The sequence below is a fragment of the Perna viridis genome, chromosome 8, assembly GCF_037379345.1.
Source record: "Perna viridis isolate PV_CMFRI_1.1 ecotype Kerala chromosome 8, ASM3737934v1, whole genome shotgun sequence".
Classification (NCBI taxonomy): domain Eukaryota; kingdom Metazoa; phylum Mollusca; class Bivalvia; order Mytilida; family Mytilidae; genus Perna; species Perna viridis.
This window is the reverse complement of record NC_142452.1, coordinates 9,376,858-9,399,117: the sequence shown is the minus strand read 5'-3', so window position 1 is coordinate 9,399,117 and position 22,260 is coordinate 9,376,858. Positions and strand designations below refer to the sequence as shown.

The following is a 22,260-nucleotide window of genomic DNA, read 5'->3' as shown; positions in this document are numbered from 1 at the left end:
GAAAACTGGCCAGCATTGTCCTTTTTGTGGCTTGCCATCATTTTTTTTTCTTAATCCACATAATCATTTTATATACGAATGGGAAAACAATGGAAATTCCTCTGTCAATATTAAATCATTAACAACAAATTGTATGCTATTAATTGGTAATAAGTTAGATATTTTATTCTTTTTTGCATTTTGGAGGACGGTTTCAGGAAATCTTGGAATGTTCTAAGAATATTCGTGCCATATAGGAAACAATGAATCGCCATAAGCTTTTTTATATCGTATGTTTTTGTTCAAACAAAATGTAATTTACATGTAGTCACGTGCACGTAGTACATGTATTATCATCATCATTATCTTTTTAATTGTTATTATTAACAATTATATATTTATCACTGTCGAAGATTTTAGAAAAATTTTTCTCAACAATTTTTTTTAAACCGACGTAATGTCAATTTCCAGTTTCTCGTAGAGGTACGTTTTGTTAGACATTGTCAATTACATTATATTACAATTTATTTTAACGTTTGTGTTTTGTTTTTGGCCAGGTGGACGAATGTCATATTCACAAAAAAAGTAGAAAACGGGGAAAACAATCCGCATCTAGTGATTTTAATACCACAATTAATTTGGTAGTGGCCAAGTTAGCCAAGCATCTAAAACTAGACGGTATTTAAAATATGGCTGCATGACCGTAGTCAGAGGGGGTACTATGGGTTTAAACGTACCCTTTTTTTGCTTAAAATATTTAAAATTCCTAGAGAAAATCAGCTAAAATGGGATGTGCACCCCTTTTGAAACATGAAACTGTATTCAAGTGCACCCCTTGGCTACGGCACTGGCTTGTTTAAGAAGTTTTGCTAAATTTCTTAGATCTGACCCTGCCTTAACATTATGTTGGTATATATACATTTTATACCCATTTTGTAAAAAAAAATAAGTAGCCTGTAAACTCTATGAGATTGGCTGCCTGCTTTGCAGAGATTAATGATTGGGTCATGGTGAAAACCAGATAAACCGTAATCTATTCATTTGGTTTCAAGGCAATTTACGACTCGGTTTAAATAGACTGGTAAAGAGCCTCAGGAAAAAATACATAAATTATAAGTGTGTACATATACAATTGACTCTTCAATACCTGTGTAGCCGAGATATTGTATGCATTATTCATAGCTTTATTAACGTTTGCTATCGGTTTTTGATATAACAAGAAATAGATGCATTAATTTATGATATAGTTTAAAAGAATTCGCGTTGGTGTTCTATCCGATACAAAAATAATACACTGGTGCCCTGCACAATAAACAGCCTAGCTCTGGCTTATTGATATCCCGTAGTCTGTGACGCGTTACTGTCAAGCTTCGATAGGCGTTTTACCAGGTAGTCAGTGTGGTATTGATACATTGGATACATACAAATATCGTATATTTCCACTTTCTTGAGGATTTAATAAATAAAGAACAAAAGCAATTATGGCGCTAGGAAGCTGTCACACATGCATTAAATATCTTATGTTCGGATTTAACTTTCTTTTCTGGGTATGTATTTTTTCAGTTGTTTCATTTTCTTTTTTCAGCGCAGACTATCGAGTGTTAAAATCAATGTTTCGAGCGTATTTGTGTTAAACACTGTTAAGATCTAAACAATTTTGACCTATTTAGTCATTTTGCTTTTGATAACCCATGGCGGGAAACAGTTGATGAAGAGATTCGATTGTTATTGATCGTATCCGATATAGTCAGTATAAATAGATCTGGAAGAACGTTCTGGCGCAGTGAGCTTCGGGGTACAATTAAGGGGTTTAGTCTGAAGTGTAGTACCAAAACAATGTATCCATCTATTGAATAGAAGAATGCATTAATACGTTCGACACGTGAGTGCTTGGCTAAGATATAGAAAGATTAAAGTGTTATTTAAGGACGAATATTGACTACTTTATATACTCATTTGAGCATATATTCCGATACTTTGTTATTTTGCATGTATTACACAAACTCAAATGGCTTGTAATATTAAAATGAAGGGTTTCTTTTACAGAATCATATACATGTATATGGAAGGGCGTTCATAAGTACGTTTATCACATTGAATAATCCAGTTATCCCTACAGATATGTGTAACGTTTTCTCCCTTGGGCATCCTCAACATCTCTTTGATGTACAAACTGTTTGTCAGTGTGTCGAAACTGCTCCTTCGAAAGATATACATGTACATAATTGCGTACATGAGGCTTAGTTACTGTCATAATTGGACGTATACCGCGATACAAGACAGGCTACATTGGCCAAATTCAATATTACATGTATGCTTTGCTGATGAATGAAAAGTCGGACATCGTCATAAAATCATTAAGGTCAATTGAAAAAAACTAAAATTATTGATAAACTATCAGGAGGAAACTGCTTCAGCTTGTAATATTCGAATCCAAAGCTACGAAAACCCTTCATATATGCATAGATGCACCTTTATGTATTTAACACCTTTATTTATTTTTTTTTCAATCAATGTAAATAGTTCGTTTTCACCGCAATGACATATCGCTTGTGAAATGCAAATAATGTACACAGCTATGTTCATTTGACTATTTAACGCCCACAGTGAGTATATATGTGGTGAAAGTAACTGTTACAAAAGTTATTAAAGAGTTTGTAATTTGTAATATGTGATAATCTGTCAACAATTCATTAGTTAAACTGACTATCGTATATGAAATTGTAGGGTTTCTTATTCGAATTAACAATTAATATCTCTTGTTATCTAAGTGCTGTCTTCCACGCGGCTTTCTCTAACTTTTTTAACATTATATGCTGAGATTAGCTATCTCCTGTATTCTTCATTCTCTAGATGTTCTAAGCAAAAAAAAAATCACATTTTTTTAAAAATCATTTTCAAAATAACGCCTCTGTAATCGCGGGGAAAGGGGCAGTTAAATTTAAAAGGTAGGTACAGATGAGTGGCCGTTATCGGTGTACTTTTTATGGTAATTGATATATGAAAAGGGTAGGCATTTTTGTTGTAGTATATGTAATAGGGGTAGTAACATTTACATATGAAATAATCAATAGGCTGTATATTCAAACATGGCTACCGATTTGACATCAATTAAATCATCCTTAAAAATATCAAGGTACATTTGTAAATAAAGATTAACAAGATTGATAGCAGGAAGGGATCCAATAATCCTAATTAACCCTGACATGATAATGATTTCTTTATATACAATAATATATTTTCTGACCAGTATCCTGATGTGATTTGTAGATACAGATGAATGAACATCACATCACATTCATACTCTTGTCATTACACTAAATGTTTTTTTTTTAACCAACCAGCCTATGATGCAGTATTATTTTATTACAGTTATAAATACATATTTAGATAGGTGTCAATTTTTCATTGTCAGGATATATGAATGGAATGGGTAAAAGTTTTTTGGGCCGCATTCCTATACCCTATTACTTGTCAAGTTTCCCCGCGCCTTTAATCGTCTGTACATGATCGAACGTTCATACACCCACGGTTCTGTCATGAGCCGCTTATAGTTATTAACCAAGATAAAAATCCCTAAATTTCAAGAATTTTTAGGTTGGAGTTTGAAAGTGGGATGACTCTTTACCAGATCACAACTAGAACCAGAAGTAAATTACAGGGCCTACACTATCAAATATGCAGCCCTACTAGTATGTAAATACCAATATACTTACCAGACTTATGTTCTATACTAGCCGAGCTGAATATCAGATAGTGGAAGCAAGTCCCAGTAAATCGCATCAATTGTTCTTCTCATTTGTTACTGTTTTCAGGTTTGGTTACCCTACTTACCACAGGCTCAATACCAGGGAGCCTTTTGGAGCGGAGCATTTGTCAAATACAAATGTGCCTATCAAAATATAGACCATTCTAATTGAAGACAATTGAGTCAATGTGTTCTCAGAAGCGAGAAATGACTCTTCCGCAAACGATGCAGTTTTTAGTGAGTCTTTCGACGTTATTATGTCCTTGATGGAGGATCATTTACTCAAATATGAATATCGGTAGCTTATTGAAAGTTTGACGGAGTGCCACATTCGCTCGCTGTGCCACTTGAACTTCATACACACAAAGATTGATTTTTTTTAACAGTCAGTTATCCACCATTTCGGCCTATTTTGGTTCATGCAGAATTAGCTACAATATACCACAAAATAAAATATGTTAACCCTTTTTGCTATATAGGAAATGTGTGTGTTTAGAATAATTTCGAAGAATTTCATAGATCTTTTAAAATACCCATATCGAGTCGAACCTTTGGTCCAGATGAGCTGAACTACAATTTCAAATGAAAAGCTTTAATATGTACACAAAGAAGTTAGGACCTTAAAAGAACACGTGTTCTTGTTTGTTTTTATGCCGAAAATGACTCAACGATGCTGAAAATAGTATAGATCGATACTTGGAAACCTATTAATTACTAGAAGGAATGCAATCAGCTGATTTCTGTAAACTGCGCATGGTTTTATGAGCTATTAGTAATGATGCCAAAAACTCCTGCAGTCTGCAGTGTGTTGTAAGTTGTTCCCAGTGCTAAACTGTTGCAGTTTAAGTTAAATTCTGTTATACATAGTATTTCTTCCGATATTCATTGACATTCAAATTTCATATCGTCATACATCGTTATGTTACGTTCATGATCAAAAAGCACCTGTAGTATGTAAATCAAACCAAATGAGTCTAGTTTTCAAGTTAAGCATTTATTCTGCGCAAATGATCTATGCATTATTCATTTTCTGCCTAGAGTATTGATTTCCGGTATTGTCATTGAGTCTGAGTCACCTTCATGTTTTTCAGAGATTCAGCTCAATACGATTCCGTGTGTAATTGAATGCAGCTATTCTTCTATTTTAATTCTCTCGTGTCCGTCAATATATCGACGTATACGCGGTGTTGCGTGTTCTTTTAAATATATTACTTCAAATCCTATTTAAACCGAAGTTATTTGGTTCAGTAGTTGTGTGTAGTTTAAATATTGATTACACCTGTTGCAGTGTACATTTTAAAGTGGTTTGAGTGCAGGTGAAGATGATAGATTAATGATTTAACCTCATTTTATCAAGTATTGACAGAATTGAACGAAGTAGAAAGTATACTGTCTTTCGGATTCAATACTACAACAACCCACCTTTCATTGAAATTGCTTAACAGGGGCTGTGATCCTTATCCTACTGCTTTGTCTCGTACTATTTTAAGTTTGTAAGTAGAAAGTATGAGGATGACCCCTCTTTTATGTTCACACTTAACTTGATTGTGGCCCCATATGATACTACAAATGTATTAAACCGCCCATAAAAATTGTTAAATAAAGGGTTATAAATGGGACATATGACAAAAGCTTGTATTACAGTAGGGACTTAAAGCTTAAACTTTATTTACTCTATGGAATCTCATTTAAACTTGCATTACTTATTTACAGTCATTAAACATGCTGTGAAAAATATGTGTATTCAGTATACTGAGGCTCACGAAGGAATTGTAGTGGTACATTATAATATTCATAATAACGTGGATTGTTAAACCTGATGATACTCGTGCCATGTCGTTAATACTTGAGCGATCCTAACCATGGTAACGTTATTATCAGATATGTTTTTTTAACGCGAAGACTGGACGAATCATTGTACACCGTTGGTCGGCGTCCACACGTCCGTCGTTCAAATTCCATGAAGCTTTGGCGAATGATTTGCTATTGACGTACACTCCTTTTCAATTTCAACCACTATTATTATTAGTAGACGGACATATCATGAGCTGGTGGTACAGCTCCTCATTGTATGATGCTTTAGTCTGATTGGACCATACTCATGATAGTCGCCCATATTTCAATCATAAATCATATTGCTTAAAATGTAATTTAATTTACAGTTGCTAGGGCAAATTGACAATCATTATATTGTAGTTTTAAGTTTACTACATATATCGACATTTTAGTACACTATCTAAACAAATTTATAGTTGTGTAAAAGACATTTTTTTTCAATATCGGCGCGAGCCCTATCTTAATCGTATTTGTCCTCAGAAATATATTCAGAACTTTATTACATTTGTCTATACTGGTTGCCGGTTCATTAGCGTACAAGTATTAGTTTCATTGCTCCTAAGTAGCTGCAATGATGTATATAGAAAAAATACAATACATTCCATATAGTTACAAATACACAGGACTTCAGAAGAAAAAGGATTTGTTAGATATTACATAACGTGTCACTTTCTTCCTTCATAACCCAACTCTTCGTGAAGTTGACATTTCTGACAATTTTCTGCTAGATTAACGACTGATTGATATGGTAACTATAGCAACAATTATGAATGTTAATAAGCATGTTACGAGTCAGTGAACAAATGTTACATTTTCAGAGGCAGTCAGAGGGAACGTATAGTAACCAGTTCTGTGGCATTATGATATGAGAAAAACGTTTATATATATTGGTAGCTTCATTTAGCCCAACCCTTATTTTTACCAAAAGCGGAGTTCGATTTGTTTGTTTTTTACTGTATTGTTTTGCTGCTTTTTTCGTGCATTGTGTGTTAATTTTTGGTGTTCCAGGCGTTGTCCTGTCTAGCGATTCGCCCTCGTGTACACCTACTGTTTTATTAGTTTGTCTGCACCGAAAATCTCTGTCAGCTCACGTCATCACTTTACGTCCGTCATTTGTAATTTTTTCACATCTTACACAACTTCCAAGAAAACTCTTAACCAATTTTAACGAAATTGCCTTAATGTGGCTCAGATGGTTCAGTGGATGACAGGATTGATGTAAGTATATGGAGCTATCAAAAGTTGTTGTTTAAATGATCTAAAAGTAAATGGTACGACCATATGATTTCAAATTCTCCAGGTGAGCGATTCAGACTCTTTAGAGCCTCTAGATACTATTAATGATTCTAAAACAACAACTTACATTCACAAGATGTACACGATTTTCCGTTTCTACTTGTAACGTACTTATACATTGGCAATACTTAATTAACAGGTCGAAGGCAATAGAAACTTTAACGCTTGAAATAAAATTTTAAAAATGCCAGTGTTTATTGATAAAACGATTGTCTCTTTGTTATACACATGTACCATGCACTTCCGGTGTAGCTATGGGGTCTTTAGATGTAACAGTATGACTTTCTCATCAGTCAAATAAAACTATATAATTGATCTTTTAATTAGACTGAATTTTCAATTCTAGATGTACCTCTTACTTTTAAGATCATGAGTACCAATTTAAAATGACCTCTGAGTAATCTGACGTATATTATATTCGGTTAAAAGCTGCTTAGAACTTCTGCTTTTTGTTAACTTACACCAAATCAAAATAAAACTATATTATCTTATCATATCGCTCTTTACTACAAGGACTAGAGTATAGTAGGTTCTGGTAAACACAACAGACAAAACTTCTCTTTCGTTTACAATCCTTTACTATGTTATTAGTACCGTTGTTACATTCTATTTTTAGCTGTTAGGATGTGCCATGCTAGGAGTAGGTATTTGGATCCTGGTTGATGATGAATTTGATAGGTACACTGAGGGTGTAGATGATTTCTCCCTCCTTTTCACAGCTGCCTACGTTGTCATTATTGTTGGCGTTATAATTATGGTGATAGGCTTCTTAGGATGCTGCGGTGCCATACGGGATAATCAGGTTATGCTAGCATTGGTGAGTTTATAAAAGAAAGTCCCTACTTTGAATTATATATATATATATATATATATATATATATATATAATGTATCAGTGTAGTGAATGGAGTCGTCACATTCTAAGACGTATATATATACAAGTCTAAGGTACATCATAACTACTATTAAATCGATTCAAGACTGCAATTTTGCGACGCTCCTTCAGCGGGATTCGAACCCAATTGCATTCTCTGCTCCAATATCTATGGCAAATCCGCCTGCACCGAGTCAAACACTCTAGACTAACTACGCTTTATAAAAATACAGTTTTCATTTAGTATATTTTATATATCTTGTCAATTTTCCGTAACTGTGACTGAAATCCACGGTTAGAACTCACAAGAGGCAAACAAAAATAACAAAAAATCGCACAAGGCAACATGAATAACACTGAGGAAAACAAGAATTACTGGATTGGTTTGAGTTACGTTTTATTACACAAATGAAACCTGAAGATAGTGCAACTTATAGAATATGGACCTAGTGCAGGAATGAAGAAAAATAGGTACTCATAATTTTTTTCGCTACTAAGAGACATGAACTGTTATAATAGTTTTAGAATTATGTGAGTTTTCTAACCACTAACAGGTAGACCATTATATATACCCTAATTCTACAGTTACTGTACATACATGTACTACAACCCTGAAACAAATCAGTATAGTAAATATATATCTTACTCATATACCTTGATTTTTTTCAGTTTTTTGCCTGCCTTTTTGTGATATTTGTAGCCCTGCTAGGTGTTGCTATCTATATGATTGTGGCAAAAGATGGGGTAAGTGTTTTTTCTTCATACACTACCTAAATAATTCATTGGGCGAGGAATATAGCTCATGTAATTGTTCGACATACTTACACGATCGGGACAAGTTGTTGGAATTCATGCATTGAAAGTTGGAAGAACCTTATAATAGGTTGTAAAACTGCAGTTGGTAACTTGGTTCATCGGAGTACTTGTTAAAAGAAGTTCTTCAGTAGATATTGAATGCTATAAGCAAAAGGAATTACAAATGAGCATGAAAATAATTATGCATAGTCCCTAAAATTAAAAGTATTTTTTTTTTATATCACAGCAGTTCGCAGATTCATGTGTTTGTACCCTAAGGACCTGTTTTTGCATACAACCATGAAAAATAATCCTGAAATAATCCTCATGTTCCTCATTAAAAAAACAAGTTATACATCATTTTATTGCACTAAAACGTGCAATACTATACAATTATTAAATGGGTTGGATGCAATAGACCAGAATATTTGTCCTGAGGTTCTGAGAATGATCAAGTGTTCTATTGCACGAGGCCAACCCATTTGATAACTGTTTTATTACCTAATTTGTCTATGAGATATAATAAAGAATGGAAAATAATGGGGAATATGTCAAAGAGACCAGGAATAGGAATAGATCGCCATGTCCTGAATAAATTTTGAAAATAGAGAAAAATGTGTGTATATTTAATAAACAAGATAAAACCTTATAATTAGGTAATAATGTAGTTTACAAAACAGAGGGCTTTATCCAGGCTTTAGATATTTTTCTCAAGAAAATGCGAAAATCCATGCAAAAATATAGATTTCACTTGTGTTGATAACGTAATGCTTAATGACCATTGATTATTATTGAATTATATATCACTTTCTAGTTATTTTTAAATGATGTTACATAAATATTTAACTTTTAAAAAAAAAATCTATTTTATAATGGGGCCCGGATCTCCCGTTGGATCTGTCTATGAATATGGTCGACTTGGATAAAAATCTTGGCTGTTGAGTACTCAACATTAATTATGCCCTATAGATTCTTAATTAAATTTGCATAACGAAAACAAATTACCTTGTATGTATTACAGTTTAGAGATGTTGTGCACAAAGTCTTCAAGGAGAAAGTGAAAAAATCCTGTGACTATGACGAAAGTGCCACTAATCTGATGAAAATAATACAAGAAAAAGTAAGTATGGTGCAATGATGAGGCAAAAACAATTGTCGTGTCTATTGTTACTAGCAAGTAAAGAAAGGGTAGTTAGGTATGGAGATAATTTGATTAAAAAACATCTAGACTTTATTAGTGCTTGAGCCAAAATGTTTAGGGTAGGTAGGGTAGCAGGAAACAGACATATTATTTTTGGCTAAAACTCAAGAGAAATAAGAATGACATTGAACGGTCCAGTATGATGCAGATTTCCGATTTTCCATTTTAAAGACGTCTCCTCTGAAAGTATGCGCATACTAAGATTATTTAATTACCAATTATAGTAACTTGAAAATAGATTATCTAAATAAAAGAGTTGATACCACCTACTGGTTATTTTCAGTTGGGTGGGAAAGATTTATGTGTATATTGAATCATGGGCATCATACATGTATATCCCAGATATGGGGTTTATATTTGTAGACCTATTACATTTTGTAGGATTAGTTTTTGATGTACTTGTATTTAAAATTTGAAATATAGAAATTCCGTAATTTAAAACTTGGATTTCAATTATAAAAAAAAACAGATTAAAAAATAAATAAATAAATGATATCAAATTATAAATTCTGTTTCAGGTACATGTATATGGTTTATACTTTTTTTTACTATGGTCAAATGTTAATATACGTTCACTCGGATCCTCAAAATTTCCGTTGATAATCTTGCATAATTTCGGGAGATGACTATGGATCTGTATAGACCACCAATCTTGTCGAACTTCTTGCATGTGAACATAGTTTTTGAAACTTTTAAAAGTAGCTGTCTTTGTAAGAATCATGCAAATTCTCTAAAATGTGATACACCTTGAAAAAGGCTACTTATTTTTTTATTGTTAACAGGTTTTATTGATATCAAGTTGTTTTATGGGTCTGTATAATGAAATTATATTCATTCATTCCAATCTGTCTGTTCTTAGGAGATAATTTCACTTGGGAATCCAATAGTTTCTCTTGTATTTCAGTGTAATTTAAAGAGTTATCACCCTTAGTTTTTAATTCTACATTACATTCTTTGTAATGTTTATCTTCTAAAAATAAGAACAAGGGTTATATGAAAAGCCACTTACTATAGCATTTTAAACACAATACCAGAAATGAAAATATGTAGGCTTCCCAACATTGAATCCCATTTTTGCATGATTCTTATCTGGAGTGCTACTTAATTTGTTCATCTGCAACGACATAACTGCAGTGTAAACTTTTGGATGAGGTTTGATAACAACACCCTCTCTCTCTCTCTCTCTCTCTCTCTCTCTCTCTCTCTCTCTCAACATTGAATCAGATTAGACATCCTGAAAAGAAACCTGCCCAATGGGTTTTAGCAAACAGGCTGATTAAGATTTTTTATGTAAATATCTATCAACCTATGTATTTCTGCCAAAATCCCTTTAAAGGCTGAGGAATGGTCATGAAGGATTATTCCAAGTTTCTATGAATTAAAAGTATTGATTTTGTTTAAACATGTTTATGAAGTAATTTTCATAATTTCACATCAAGCCAAAACAATAGAATAAAATGAACTATCATTGCAAATTAATGACAGGATTCACTAACAAGACTTAAACCCTTATATCAGTTCGTCTCCTTTCCATTACTCATACTACACACGTACATGAAATTTAACTTTCACAGAATCTTTATTACATACTTGCATTGTGCACTACCTATTTACTAGTATTCCATGTTCAAGATGTCTCTTGTACTTTATAAGATATCTAATAAAAGTTATAAGATAGCTTATAAAGTCTTTTGAGATAGTTTATAAAGATTATGAGATGTTATAAAAGATATGGGATATCTTACAAGTTATTTTTTACTTTACAAGATGGAAGATATATCATGAACTTTATAAGATATCTTGATATACACTTTATCATATATCTCATATATGTAATATGATATCTTGTTAACTGTACAATATATGATATATCTTATAATATTTCAAAAATAGAAAATTGTATAAGATATCTTTTAAGTGGAATAGATATAAATACGGCGTGCAATATATGTGAGCTACTGCTATCACTTGGCGTTGTCGGTCGTCTGACACAAGGATAAAAGTGTACTGCATGATGAGATCTATCAGTGGTCAACAAGTCTGTGAATCCTTGCTGGCGTTATTGCCCGTTTTCAGCGTTTTTTCCGCTATTTTTCTTGTTATTTCATTCAAAAATCTTGTGACACTACCAGACCAATTAGAACCAAACTTATGAATTTTTCTTAACTCTCAAAACTCTTCTCTTAAACAACTGGGTCAATTTGGAATACTTGGTATGAATGTTTCATAGAGTGGTGCTGCATAGAACTGATGAGGGGATTTTTTAGCCGTCGAAAAACATGACCGTCGTTACTAAAAAATAGAAAATAGGGGTCAGACAAAAGTTTTTTGCATATACATCTCCAAATCGTAACGTTAGGTTTAGACAAATTCTGACGTGGGGATAAATGTGTTCAGCATAATGAGACTTTCTGTGCTGCCTTTTTTGTGTGTGAATCTGTTAAGCCATGTTGGAAATATTGCCCTTTTTCAGTGTTTTTACCTACATTTAATGTTATTACTTTAAACAAAATTCTCCTCGGAAACTACTGCACATAATTTAGTGAAAAATGATATGATTACTCCTTGTATGAGCGTTAGGAAATTTTATCCAAGAAAAAAAATGGCTACTATTATAAAAAGTCAAATTTTGCTTTTAAAGTCAGGTGAGCTATTCAGACTCATTAGAGCCTCAAGTTATAGTTTCTTAGTCGCATGCAGTCAGAGTTAAAATGTGTATTTGAAAGTCTACGTGTTAAGTAATGAGGGAATATTGAATTATTTTTTATCTGTAGTTGAGTATGTTTTTTTACAAACTTCAGAATAATTTTATTATTTTTTTAAATGCCCAGCCTGTCCATCCTTATGGTGCCTTAATCTGCTATCACCATTCATGAGTTATTTCATAAGACATTTTTTTTTGTAAACGGCGGATCAACTTAAAAAAAACTGTCCTTTTAGAAGGTTTATGGGCAATTTACAATGCAGATCGGTACATAGACATTTATGTATTTGTTTTTCACCTTCTAGTTTCATTGCTGTGGAGCTGATGGAGCGATGGACTACGAATCCCTTAGCAAATTATGTTTTCAGCAAATGAATTGCAAAATAGCAAGCGTGATCTCCGACACTAAAGTGAGTAATATTATAAGTTATATTGGTTTACCGCCTCATTGGTCTGTTGACAGACTTCGATAAACGCTTGTTCTGTCCATTGGCCTGTTGGCAGACAGATAATCGCTTGTTCTCTGTCCATTGGCCTGTTGGCAGACAGATAAACCCTTGTTCTCTGTCCATTGGCCTGTTGGCAGACAGATAAACCCTTGTTCTCTGTCCATTGGCCTGTTGGCAGACAGATAAACCCTTGTTCTCTGTCCATTGGCCTGTTGGCAGACAGATAATCGCTTGTTCTATGTCGAACTCTCAGTAACGGTAAGGACGATGAAGTAAGCTTACTTGTATTAAGTACCAGTCCATATACAAATTCAGACACTGCCTAATGTAGGTCGAGGTGATTCATAGTGTACAAAAACACAGAGTAAATGATGTTTTGTTGGTATACATAAATTATATTTATGAATAACAATAGTCCTTTCTGTACTTAGATATGTTCTTTTGAGAAAACCACACATTGATCTCCCACTAAAATCAACCAAATCAAATTGAATTCAAAATGGCACTCAAAAAAGTGAAGGAACTATATAACAAACTTAGACCGGTTTTGTGTGACCGGTACTGAATAAGAAATAAATGTAAATTTGGTGGGTCTTTGACATGTATGAATCACCTCCTGTCTGATTTATATATATAGACTACTTCTTATAACTAGGAAACGTACAAAACATGATATGCCTAATTTCTTAAATGTTCTCCTACCGACAGGCATGAAGTAACTGTCGTTGAACGTAATGATTAACTAATAATTAAAAATGATTCGTTCATACATAACACGGCATTGTCGTCGCTCGCAGACATATTTAACGTGGCAACTTTTTAGTCCACCCTGTTACTCATCAAGATCATTATAATTTTCAGATACCTTTATGCCTCCCATTTCCGAATCAGTTTGTCGCCAAAGAATATTCTCGGAATCCTTTTTCAGTATAAGCCTATATTTGTACTCCTATGACGCAAAAGGCCAAGATTTTTGTGACTCAATTGTTCGAGCGTCTATGTCTTTTAATGACTTATCTGGTATTTTCTGTTTAGTATTATTACAATTGACACTTCTGGGTTTTTTAATGTCATGTGGCCATTTCAGTCAGAAATAATAAAAAATCATTGCAAAAAAATGGGATTTTCAATTTTCCTCTAAACAGCCGAATAAATTCCTAAATAAATTATTCCTCAACCAAAATGTCTCAGATATGGTATCATGCAGTAGATTATTCAATTGTCTACATGATAAAACCACGAAAATCTGTTTTTCAAAAAAGTTAAACATATTACCGCTATCCCTAGGTCTCAGTATCAAACAAAAATCTCATTCACAGCATACCGACACTGTAAACTCATATTTAAGGAATTCATAATTTAGACTAAGGGGTTCCCTTTCGCAAAACATGTACAATGTTCTGTGTCATTAGTCGACCAAGACAGGACCATCATCCCCGAAACCACTAAATGAAATTCAGTGAAACTTCTTCATCTCACAATGCCTTTGAGCGTCTCTTGTTTTGTATTTCTATCTTAACGACTTTGGGGTTTTATGATGCAAGACATGGACTTGGTCATGTCCTTCGACTATATTCCCATCCACGACTTCTCCGAAACCGCTGAATGAATTTCCATGAAACTTTCTTGTTTATCACATGATGCAAATGTGGACCTTTTGACTTCGTTTTTTCCCTGATGCAGAATATTCGTCGACCTTACTTTTCACAGCCACTTGATATTTTGATAGAGGCGTACAACACTGTTTTCAATTTTAAGATCGAGCGTCACCAAACTTTTGGTTTGACAATTTTGTTTATATTCTAACAAAATGATTTCTGGGATGGGGAGTGGGATATCCTTTAATTAATGAGCTGCGCATGTATTTTATTTTTTGATATTGTATCCCATTTTCAAATTTGTCCACATGTAGGTGCGAAGATCTGAAAATAAACTTTGATTTCAACAATGTGAATGAATGATGTTCTTTCTAACATCGTTGGGAATTTTTCAGACCTTTCTATACGTTTACATTATCTTCCCTGTATCAATTTGATCTGATGGAGCAGTGTAGCGACTATAGTCGTCACATTTTGAGACATTTGTATAATATTGATTTGTTGTGACTTGCAATTAATTAATTTTATCCTCTATCCTACATGATAACACCTAGATGAACTGTCCCGTACTACCATACATCGTGTACTAAGTTACAGCCTTAGATTAATCCTACGAGGAGGAATGACCCGGCCAGCGAAAGCTGTATTTTTATGTTGCCTTGCTGGTCGAGTGGTCTAGGGCGATGAACTTTGTACAGGCGGTGTTGCAATAGATGTCACAGCGGTACGAGTTCGAGTCCCGCGGAGGGAACGACCAAAAATTTGCATCGCAAATTTGACAGTTCTAACATCGTTGGGAATTTTTCAGATCCATATATATATATATATATATATATCACACTTAACTGTTACTATAAATTATTAATATAAGATATGATTACTTGTAAATTAATTTATATTTTAGGGTTGCACTGAAGCATTTACTTCATGGATTGAGAGTAAAATGGTGTTAGTTGCTGGTGTACTATTTGGAATAGCTCTTATTCTCGTGAGTATCGAATTAATTGTGACCAATAAACAAATAAATAAACTAATTCTGTTCATGTATCAAGGTTTGTAACTTTTGTGTGTGATGATAGTACTAGTATACTGTAATTCATACGTTCAAAATCTTGAGGCAGAAGGAGATAACTTGCATATTGTATATATAACCAAGCCAATGGATTCCTGCTTCACCAGATAGAATGTGATAATTGAAAGAACCTTTACAATGTAAAAGCACATGAAAAAAAAAGCATTGGTATAAGTACATTGAGGTATTGATTGTAGCTATTTCAATTAGAACTTAAAAATTCCATAAAATGTGTCTTGCCGCAGTAAACACCATAATTGAATTACCATATCTGTTTGCCAAGGGAGACTTTTTACCACCACTGAATACTGTTAGTATCAGAAATTATATATTAACAGTGCTTATAAATAAGTGAGTAAGGTTAATTGCTTGTAAAATACATTGGAATATATTGATTGTTTTGCTGAAATTAAAATATTATTTTATCGTGACAAGCTTTCCAAAGTTGTGTAGTAAATAATCTATGATTGGAGACCGGTGCCGGTACTTTAAGAACATATAAGTGGTGGTTAATAAACCAAAATTAAATTTCATATAATTTTTATTTGAATTTTCACAACAAATTAAACTGCCTTCTTTCGAACATGTTTTGCATATAAAGATGGTTGACTTTTTTCCTTATTTATGAAACTTACTGATTATGAACTCTACTTACAGATTATTGGAATGCTGTTTTCAATGATTTTATGTTGTGCACTTAGAGATATGCAGGGTTAAAGGTAGGTAGCAACATTTGTCACATCAGTTCCCTGAAATGTTACAAAGGTAGGTAGCGACATTTGTCACACCAGTTCCCTGAAATGTTACAAAGGTAGGTAGCAACATTTGTCACATCAGTTCCCTGAAATATTACGAAGGTAGGTAGCAACATTTGCCACATCAGTTCCCTGAAATGTTGCAAAGGTAGGTAGCAACATTTGCCTCATCAGCTCCCGAAATATTACTAAGGTAGGTAGCAACATTAGATCCTGAAATATTACGAAGGTAGGTAGCAACATTTATCACATCAGTGCCCTGAAATGTTGCAAAAGTAGGTAGCACAATTTGTCGCATCAGTTCCCTGAAATACAAAGGTGGGTAGCAACATTTGCCAGTTCCCTGATATATGACGAAGTAAGGTAGCAACATTTGCCACATTAGCTCCTGAAATATTACGAAGGTAGATAGCAACATTTGTCACATCGGTTCCGTGAAGTACAAAAGTAGGTAGCAACATTTGTCACATCAGTGCCCTGAAATGTTGCAAAGGTAGGTAGTAACATTTGTCACATCAGTTCCCTGAAATGTTACAAAGGTAGGTAGCAACATTTGCCACATCAGTTCCCTGAAATATTACAAAAGAATAGCATGTTCCTTTAGAAAACAAATCAAAATAGAAAGTGGTTAAATGTTGCTGTAACCCGCAAAATGTTGTAAACAATGGTCGAACATTACATTTCTACATCCCACTATTAAACCCCAGTACACATAAAGTCTATTGTTCAACAATAATTTGTCCCCAAGTAAATAATATTTAAGAGACTTTTAATCAGACTTACCAATTTTTAATTTTTTTTCTGCTCAACATCTTTTGCTTATGCTTATCTTATGCTTTACATATTCATGGAAAATAATTCATTTGCCCTTTCATGCGGTATATAATGTGCCGTCGCTGTTATTTTGTTCGATATGAATGTAAAAATATTGTGTTTTTGTTTCGTTTTTTTTTTCGTATGGCATTCGTAAATATATCTGAACGTATCAATGTCCTCTCTTTTTTATGTTTCAGATTACACTTAACAAGATACAATGTTTAGAATAAAGACATTTTGAAGCCACAGGATCTGGTCATGTTTTCTGTCAGCTTTTTACTTGTATTATATTGTAAAGTTCTTGTAATCATTGGAACATGTGCATTATAAAACCTTATACAATGCAACTAACAGTCTGACGTGTAGTTTTGAAACCTTGTGTGTATCATATACACAATACTGTATTTATGTAGGCGTTTTATCCTGTGTAAACACTATAAATGGCAAGAACATATGTCTGTAAAGTGTTATTTTTTTAATCTTGTGAGGGATCTATTGTATGAGTGTTTTATACTGCTTGTCATTTGGTCAGCTTTTAATATTATTGCATAAATTCTTTGAATTATACTTTTGTCTATAAAAAAATGATTTGTTTCAAGAGGCTCTATTATTGATAGTTTATAAACTTTATACATTTTAATCCTACTAATACAGTGAAAGAGTTGAAGCAATACAAAGATTTTGATAAAAGTAGATTGTATCTAATCAGGTTTATTTTGACTTTATTACTCCTAGAGGAAATGGCTTTTATCCTGACTTCATGCCACACTAAACATTTCTCTGTTACGTAAATCATGTCACCTTGCCATCTTCAGGTCACTGTGTAATTGTTTATGTAGACGTGATGAAGATTTATTACTTTTGATTTTTGTTAGACCCAATGTATGTAAAATATTTTTGAAGTGCTTTGATTTTTATTTTTGTATATTGTATATGTGTACCAATCTAATTAAAATGAGAACACCACTTTGATCCATACATTTTTAAACGACTTTACCACCCTCCCGTGTTACCGAGAGTCTCTTGACATCAGATCTAAAATCGAAAGTAAATTTCGGTCAGTTTCGGAATAATGGTCTTTTGAAAAAATGAATAGACTGATGTGTATTAGTTTTAAATGATGGAGTTCGACCATTCATTAATCTATCATTGTAGATAAATCATTTCTTTCCTGACTTATATATTAATGTAACAGTTAGCTTATGTGTATTGTGCGTAGATTTAACCAATTTATTAAAACATCTTCCTAAAAAAATTACTAATCAGAAATGGACGAGTTTCTTCCTCTTGGTCATCGTATGAAACCTCTGAGGTAAGTTTTAAAACGCTACCTCATTAGTGCCTTGAAACATTTACGGTTTTATTTTATGGGGAGTGTTGAATCAAACCTAAAAAGCCTATTTAACTAATTAACATTTTTGTATACTTTTTTCTGTAATTATAAATTGCTTTTTTACCTTGAATCGTTGCAATCTAAAATGCAGATTTGTTTTTTTTTGTTCTGTATCGGTGTAATTAATTTTTGTTAGTAACTATTACAAGGCAGCAAATATTACTTTAAATGATATGTATTAATTAATTATATATTAACTCTAATTATTTACATGTATAGCGAAGCAAGGGTATTCAAAAAGCTGACACATTTCTTAATATAAACGTAATATAATGGATATTTCACAACTCTTTCTTCCTTTTTTTCATATACATGATTTATTGACTATATAACAATCAGAGCTAGTTATCCCATGTTTACAGATAACAATATGTTTTAAAATTAATTTATAAGAATAGGCATTGATAAAAACTTTGTCTATTCAAAAATGACAAATTTTCTATATCCATATTTTGTTAATTGCTCTTCGCGCAATAAACAATATGGCCATAGAAAATTTATGTTATTTTTCAATAGACTAAATTTTTATAATTGCCAATTCTTAAATAAATTTCGTTTCCACTAATGTCGTAACTGAAATAGATAATTATCAGATTGAATTTCAATCATTTTTTTCTTGGCAAGAATATAGGTAACTAATGATGACAATGTCAAATTTGGTAACTGTGTATGTTGTGATTGTTCAGTGCATAATATCCCAGGTTGGTTTTTGTTAGGATAGGCCAGAATAATTTGCCACACTGACTTAACAAATTAAGTTCACTGAATATGATACAGCGATATTGTTATTGTTCCAGATATTATACCATTTTCTTCTCTGATAGAATGAGGCATTATTTAATTTGATGTTTGAAAATAATATTTTTCACAACAAATAAATTCAGGAGCTCATTTTGTGAAAGCGAAACAAGAACTTTTTAATCGAACATTACATTGCGCCAGTATATCTGCTGATTGAATCCCGATGATGCCCTTTTCTAGGCAGCAAAATGACGGATTTTTATGAAGGCAATTCCACGAAAATGTCGCAAAGATATGGTTTTGTTTCTGGTTGTTTAAAAGGTATGATCAAATTACTATTTTATCGTAGCCGTCCTATTTATAATGTCGAAAAACCCCGTTGTAATGCAAGTTTAGTAATTAAATTCCTATTTTAAGTAACTATTAACCTTACTTTTCACAAATAACGCCGTTTTAACAAGTTTCGGTAATTATTCTGGTTGCCGTTGTCTTTAATAAGAAAGACAGTCTACACAAAACAATGATAAATCCGCTAAAATCTACCTCCGACTTACGTCCACCCTCACAAATAGATTATTCAAAATACATACTAGATTTTTTATTGTTTTATAATCTATATCCCAGCCTGGGAAGCTTTTATATATTGCAATAAAAATGTTGTAAAATGGAGGAGTCCTTGTTTTTTTTATCCAATAAAAACTATAAAATAAATCGCTGTGAAGGAAAGACTAAATTCTGGGGAAAAGCAGTCAGGACAGGTAAACCGTAAAAAATCGCATACCTATTGACCAATTGGATAAAGAAACCACATTATCTCAAACTACAAAGTGAGAAATAACAGGAAATACATTAAATGAAAGAAAAATAGATTATACCCTATTTACTCTTCTGTAAGCCATAAATACTAAAATTACAGAGGTTAAAATTACCCTGGTCAGGAATTTTCTAACCCAGAATTGTCTGAAGTTGCTCTGATCTGTAATTATCAGGAATCGTTCTGACCAAGAATTGTCTTAACGTTCAGATGTTTCAGCTGTGATTGAGTCGCATTGCAGTAATATTATGGAAATTAAAATGAACACCGCGTCAAGTCTAAATGAAAGCCGCTCCTTATCAATTGATAAAATTGCACCAAATGGCGAGTGAAGATGCGTCTATTACAGTACAGTAAATAAGTTAAATACAATCTTAGTTTCCGAACATTTAAATTGATGCAATTAATCCATAAAAAGAACATACATTATCACATAACACTATCGCCAAGAAACATAACTATGTACATGTAGCAGTTCCATGTAACTACCGAGTTTATCGTGCTGTAAGTTGTATGAATGCAAAACACAGAACACTATTTGAAAAGTAATTATTGCATACATCTTTGAATATGACTTGAAGTCTTACATGAATAGATAAAATACTTTCTGTTTAAGTTCCTTAAAAGACCCCCAAAACGGTAAAAGTCATCTATTTTGCCTATCAAAGGCAGTAGATCTCCCATGACTTGTTGGTTTATAACTATGACTCTTTTAGGAGTTATTGTATAACTCCGGCAATGTGCTAGCCCTTAATGGGAAAGTTAATTCAGCGCATCTGCCATACTTTTACTAACATTTAAATCAACAATATTGTCTATGTGATAATAAAAATATCATTTAAGGTTTTATCAGGATAATCAGCATCTTATATCAAAGCTGCGTGTACCAAAATTATTACCATTTAATGAGTAGATTTTGACGACGACGGAGGCATGGAGAAGTCAAAAACGGAAACAATAAAATTTCCGAACACTGATCCGATCCATAATCAAGGCATTTCAAAAGAAATTGTGGGTTGCATCTAGGTTTAACAGCGCGCCAAATCTCTCATGTCCATTGGGTGTGAATATACCGGTGGTGATTAAATAGCAATTGCATACTATAGAGTCATTATCAGTAAACCAGTGGTCATATCATCATTAAGAGTAATTTACAAAAGCGCAATTATTACTCATGATTTTTAGTATTTTTCAAGCGAAAAATAGTTTGATAAGAGACCTTTTCCAACGCAATTCCTTATACCCCTGAACCAGAGTATTTTAAGCTTTGATCAATATCTTGCATGGACAAATGAGCAAAAACATGGAATATATTTATATTTTGTCTCATATGCACCATACCTATATATAAAAGAAAAACTAGAAGCTCCAAGGGGCCAGAATCGCTCCCCAGGTTCATTTTTCGCCTTTCAATGACAACAATTCAATGGATACTTTAGTAGCCTCTATCGCACAAATTATTTCAAAAATTGAAAGTTTTTTTTCTATCTACTATGTATAAAATTTTCTAGATATAGGCTACAATCTGCATAAAAAGTAATTGTTAACATTTCAAGGACAATAACTATAACAAGAAGTCGATCTAAAGCTTTGAATCAAGACTTTTGGTGGGCTTATATCTCAAGTATTGAAAGTGATGTTTACTGTCTATTATGGTTTTCAAGATATTGACTGAAAATTGAACACAAAACGTCACTTTATCATCTTTCACAAGCAGTAACACTAACAAAAAATCGTCGTACAGTTTTGACCCAATATTGTCTAAGTACTGCAAAAGTGCTATTTTCGCTTTCCCAGGGCAATACCTATAACAAGGAGTCGACCATATGCAGACTCACCAAGCAGAAGAAGTAGACGATTAATTTTTTTTTCAGTATCTCTTAAAGTTTTTGATATTTATGTAGAAATCGGCAACTTGACCCCTTTGGTCTTAAAATAGCAATAACGGCCATATTTCACAAAATTTTCGAAGAACATACTTAAATAATGATGGTAACCAAATTTGCCCATAATCAACAGAATATTTTTAAAAAATAACGACGGCAGACGACGACAGACGACAAGTTTTGTAAATAGCTCACAGTGCTAGAATCTACAAGATGTGATTTCAAATTTTAAAGGCAAATGGTTTCTTATTAAATAGAGGTTTTTTCTGTCAATACTACAATATCAAATAAACAGGGCCAGTCA

The 22,260-nt window shown here is 32.9% G+C and overlaps 1 protein-coding gene across 1 annotated transcript; it reads left to right on the top strand.

Annotated features, from left to right (window-relative positions):
* Nucleotides 1-1,344: 1,344 nt before the first annotated feature.
* Nucleotides 1,345-19,925, top strand: LOC148609231 (CD9 antigen-like). Its single transcript, XM_088540669.1, has 8 exons — nt 1,345-1,526; nt 7,476-7,676; nt 8,402-8,476; nt 9,549-9,647; nt 12,738-12,842; nt 15,384-15,467; nt 16,209-16,270; nt 17,320-19,925. Exons 1-7 carry the CDS (start codon nt 1,461-1,463, stop codon nt 16,266-16,268), a joined length of 690 nt encoding a protein of 229 aa, XP_088396795.1. The 5' UTR covers nt 1,345-1,460; the 3' UTR covers nt 16,269-16,270; nt 17,320-19,925.
* The last annotated feature ends 2,335 nt before the right edge of the window (nt 19,926-22,260 follow it).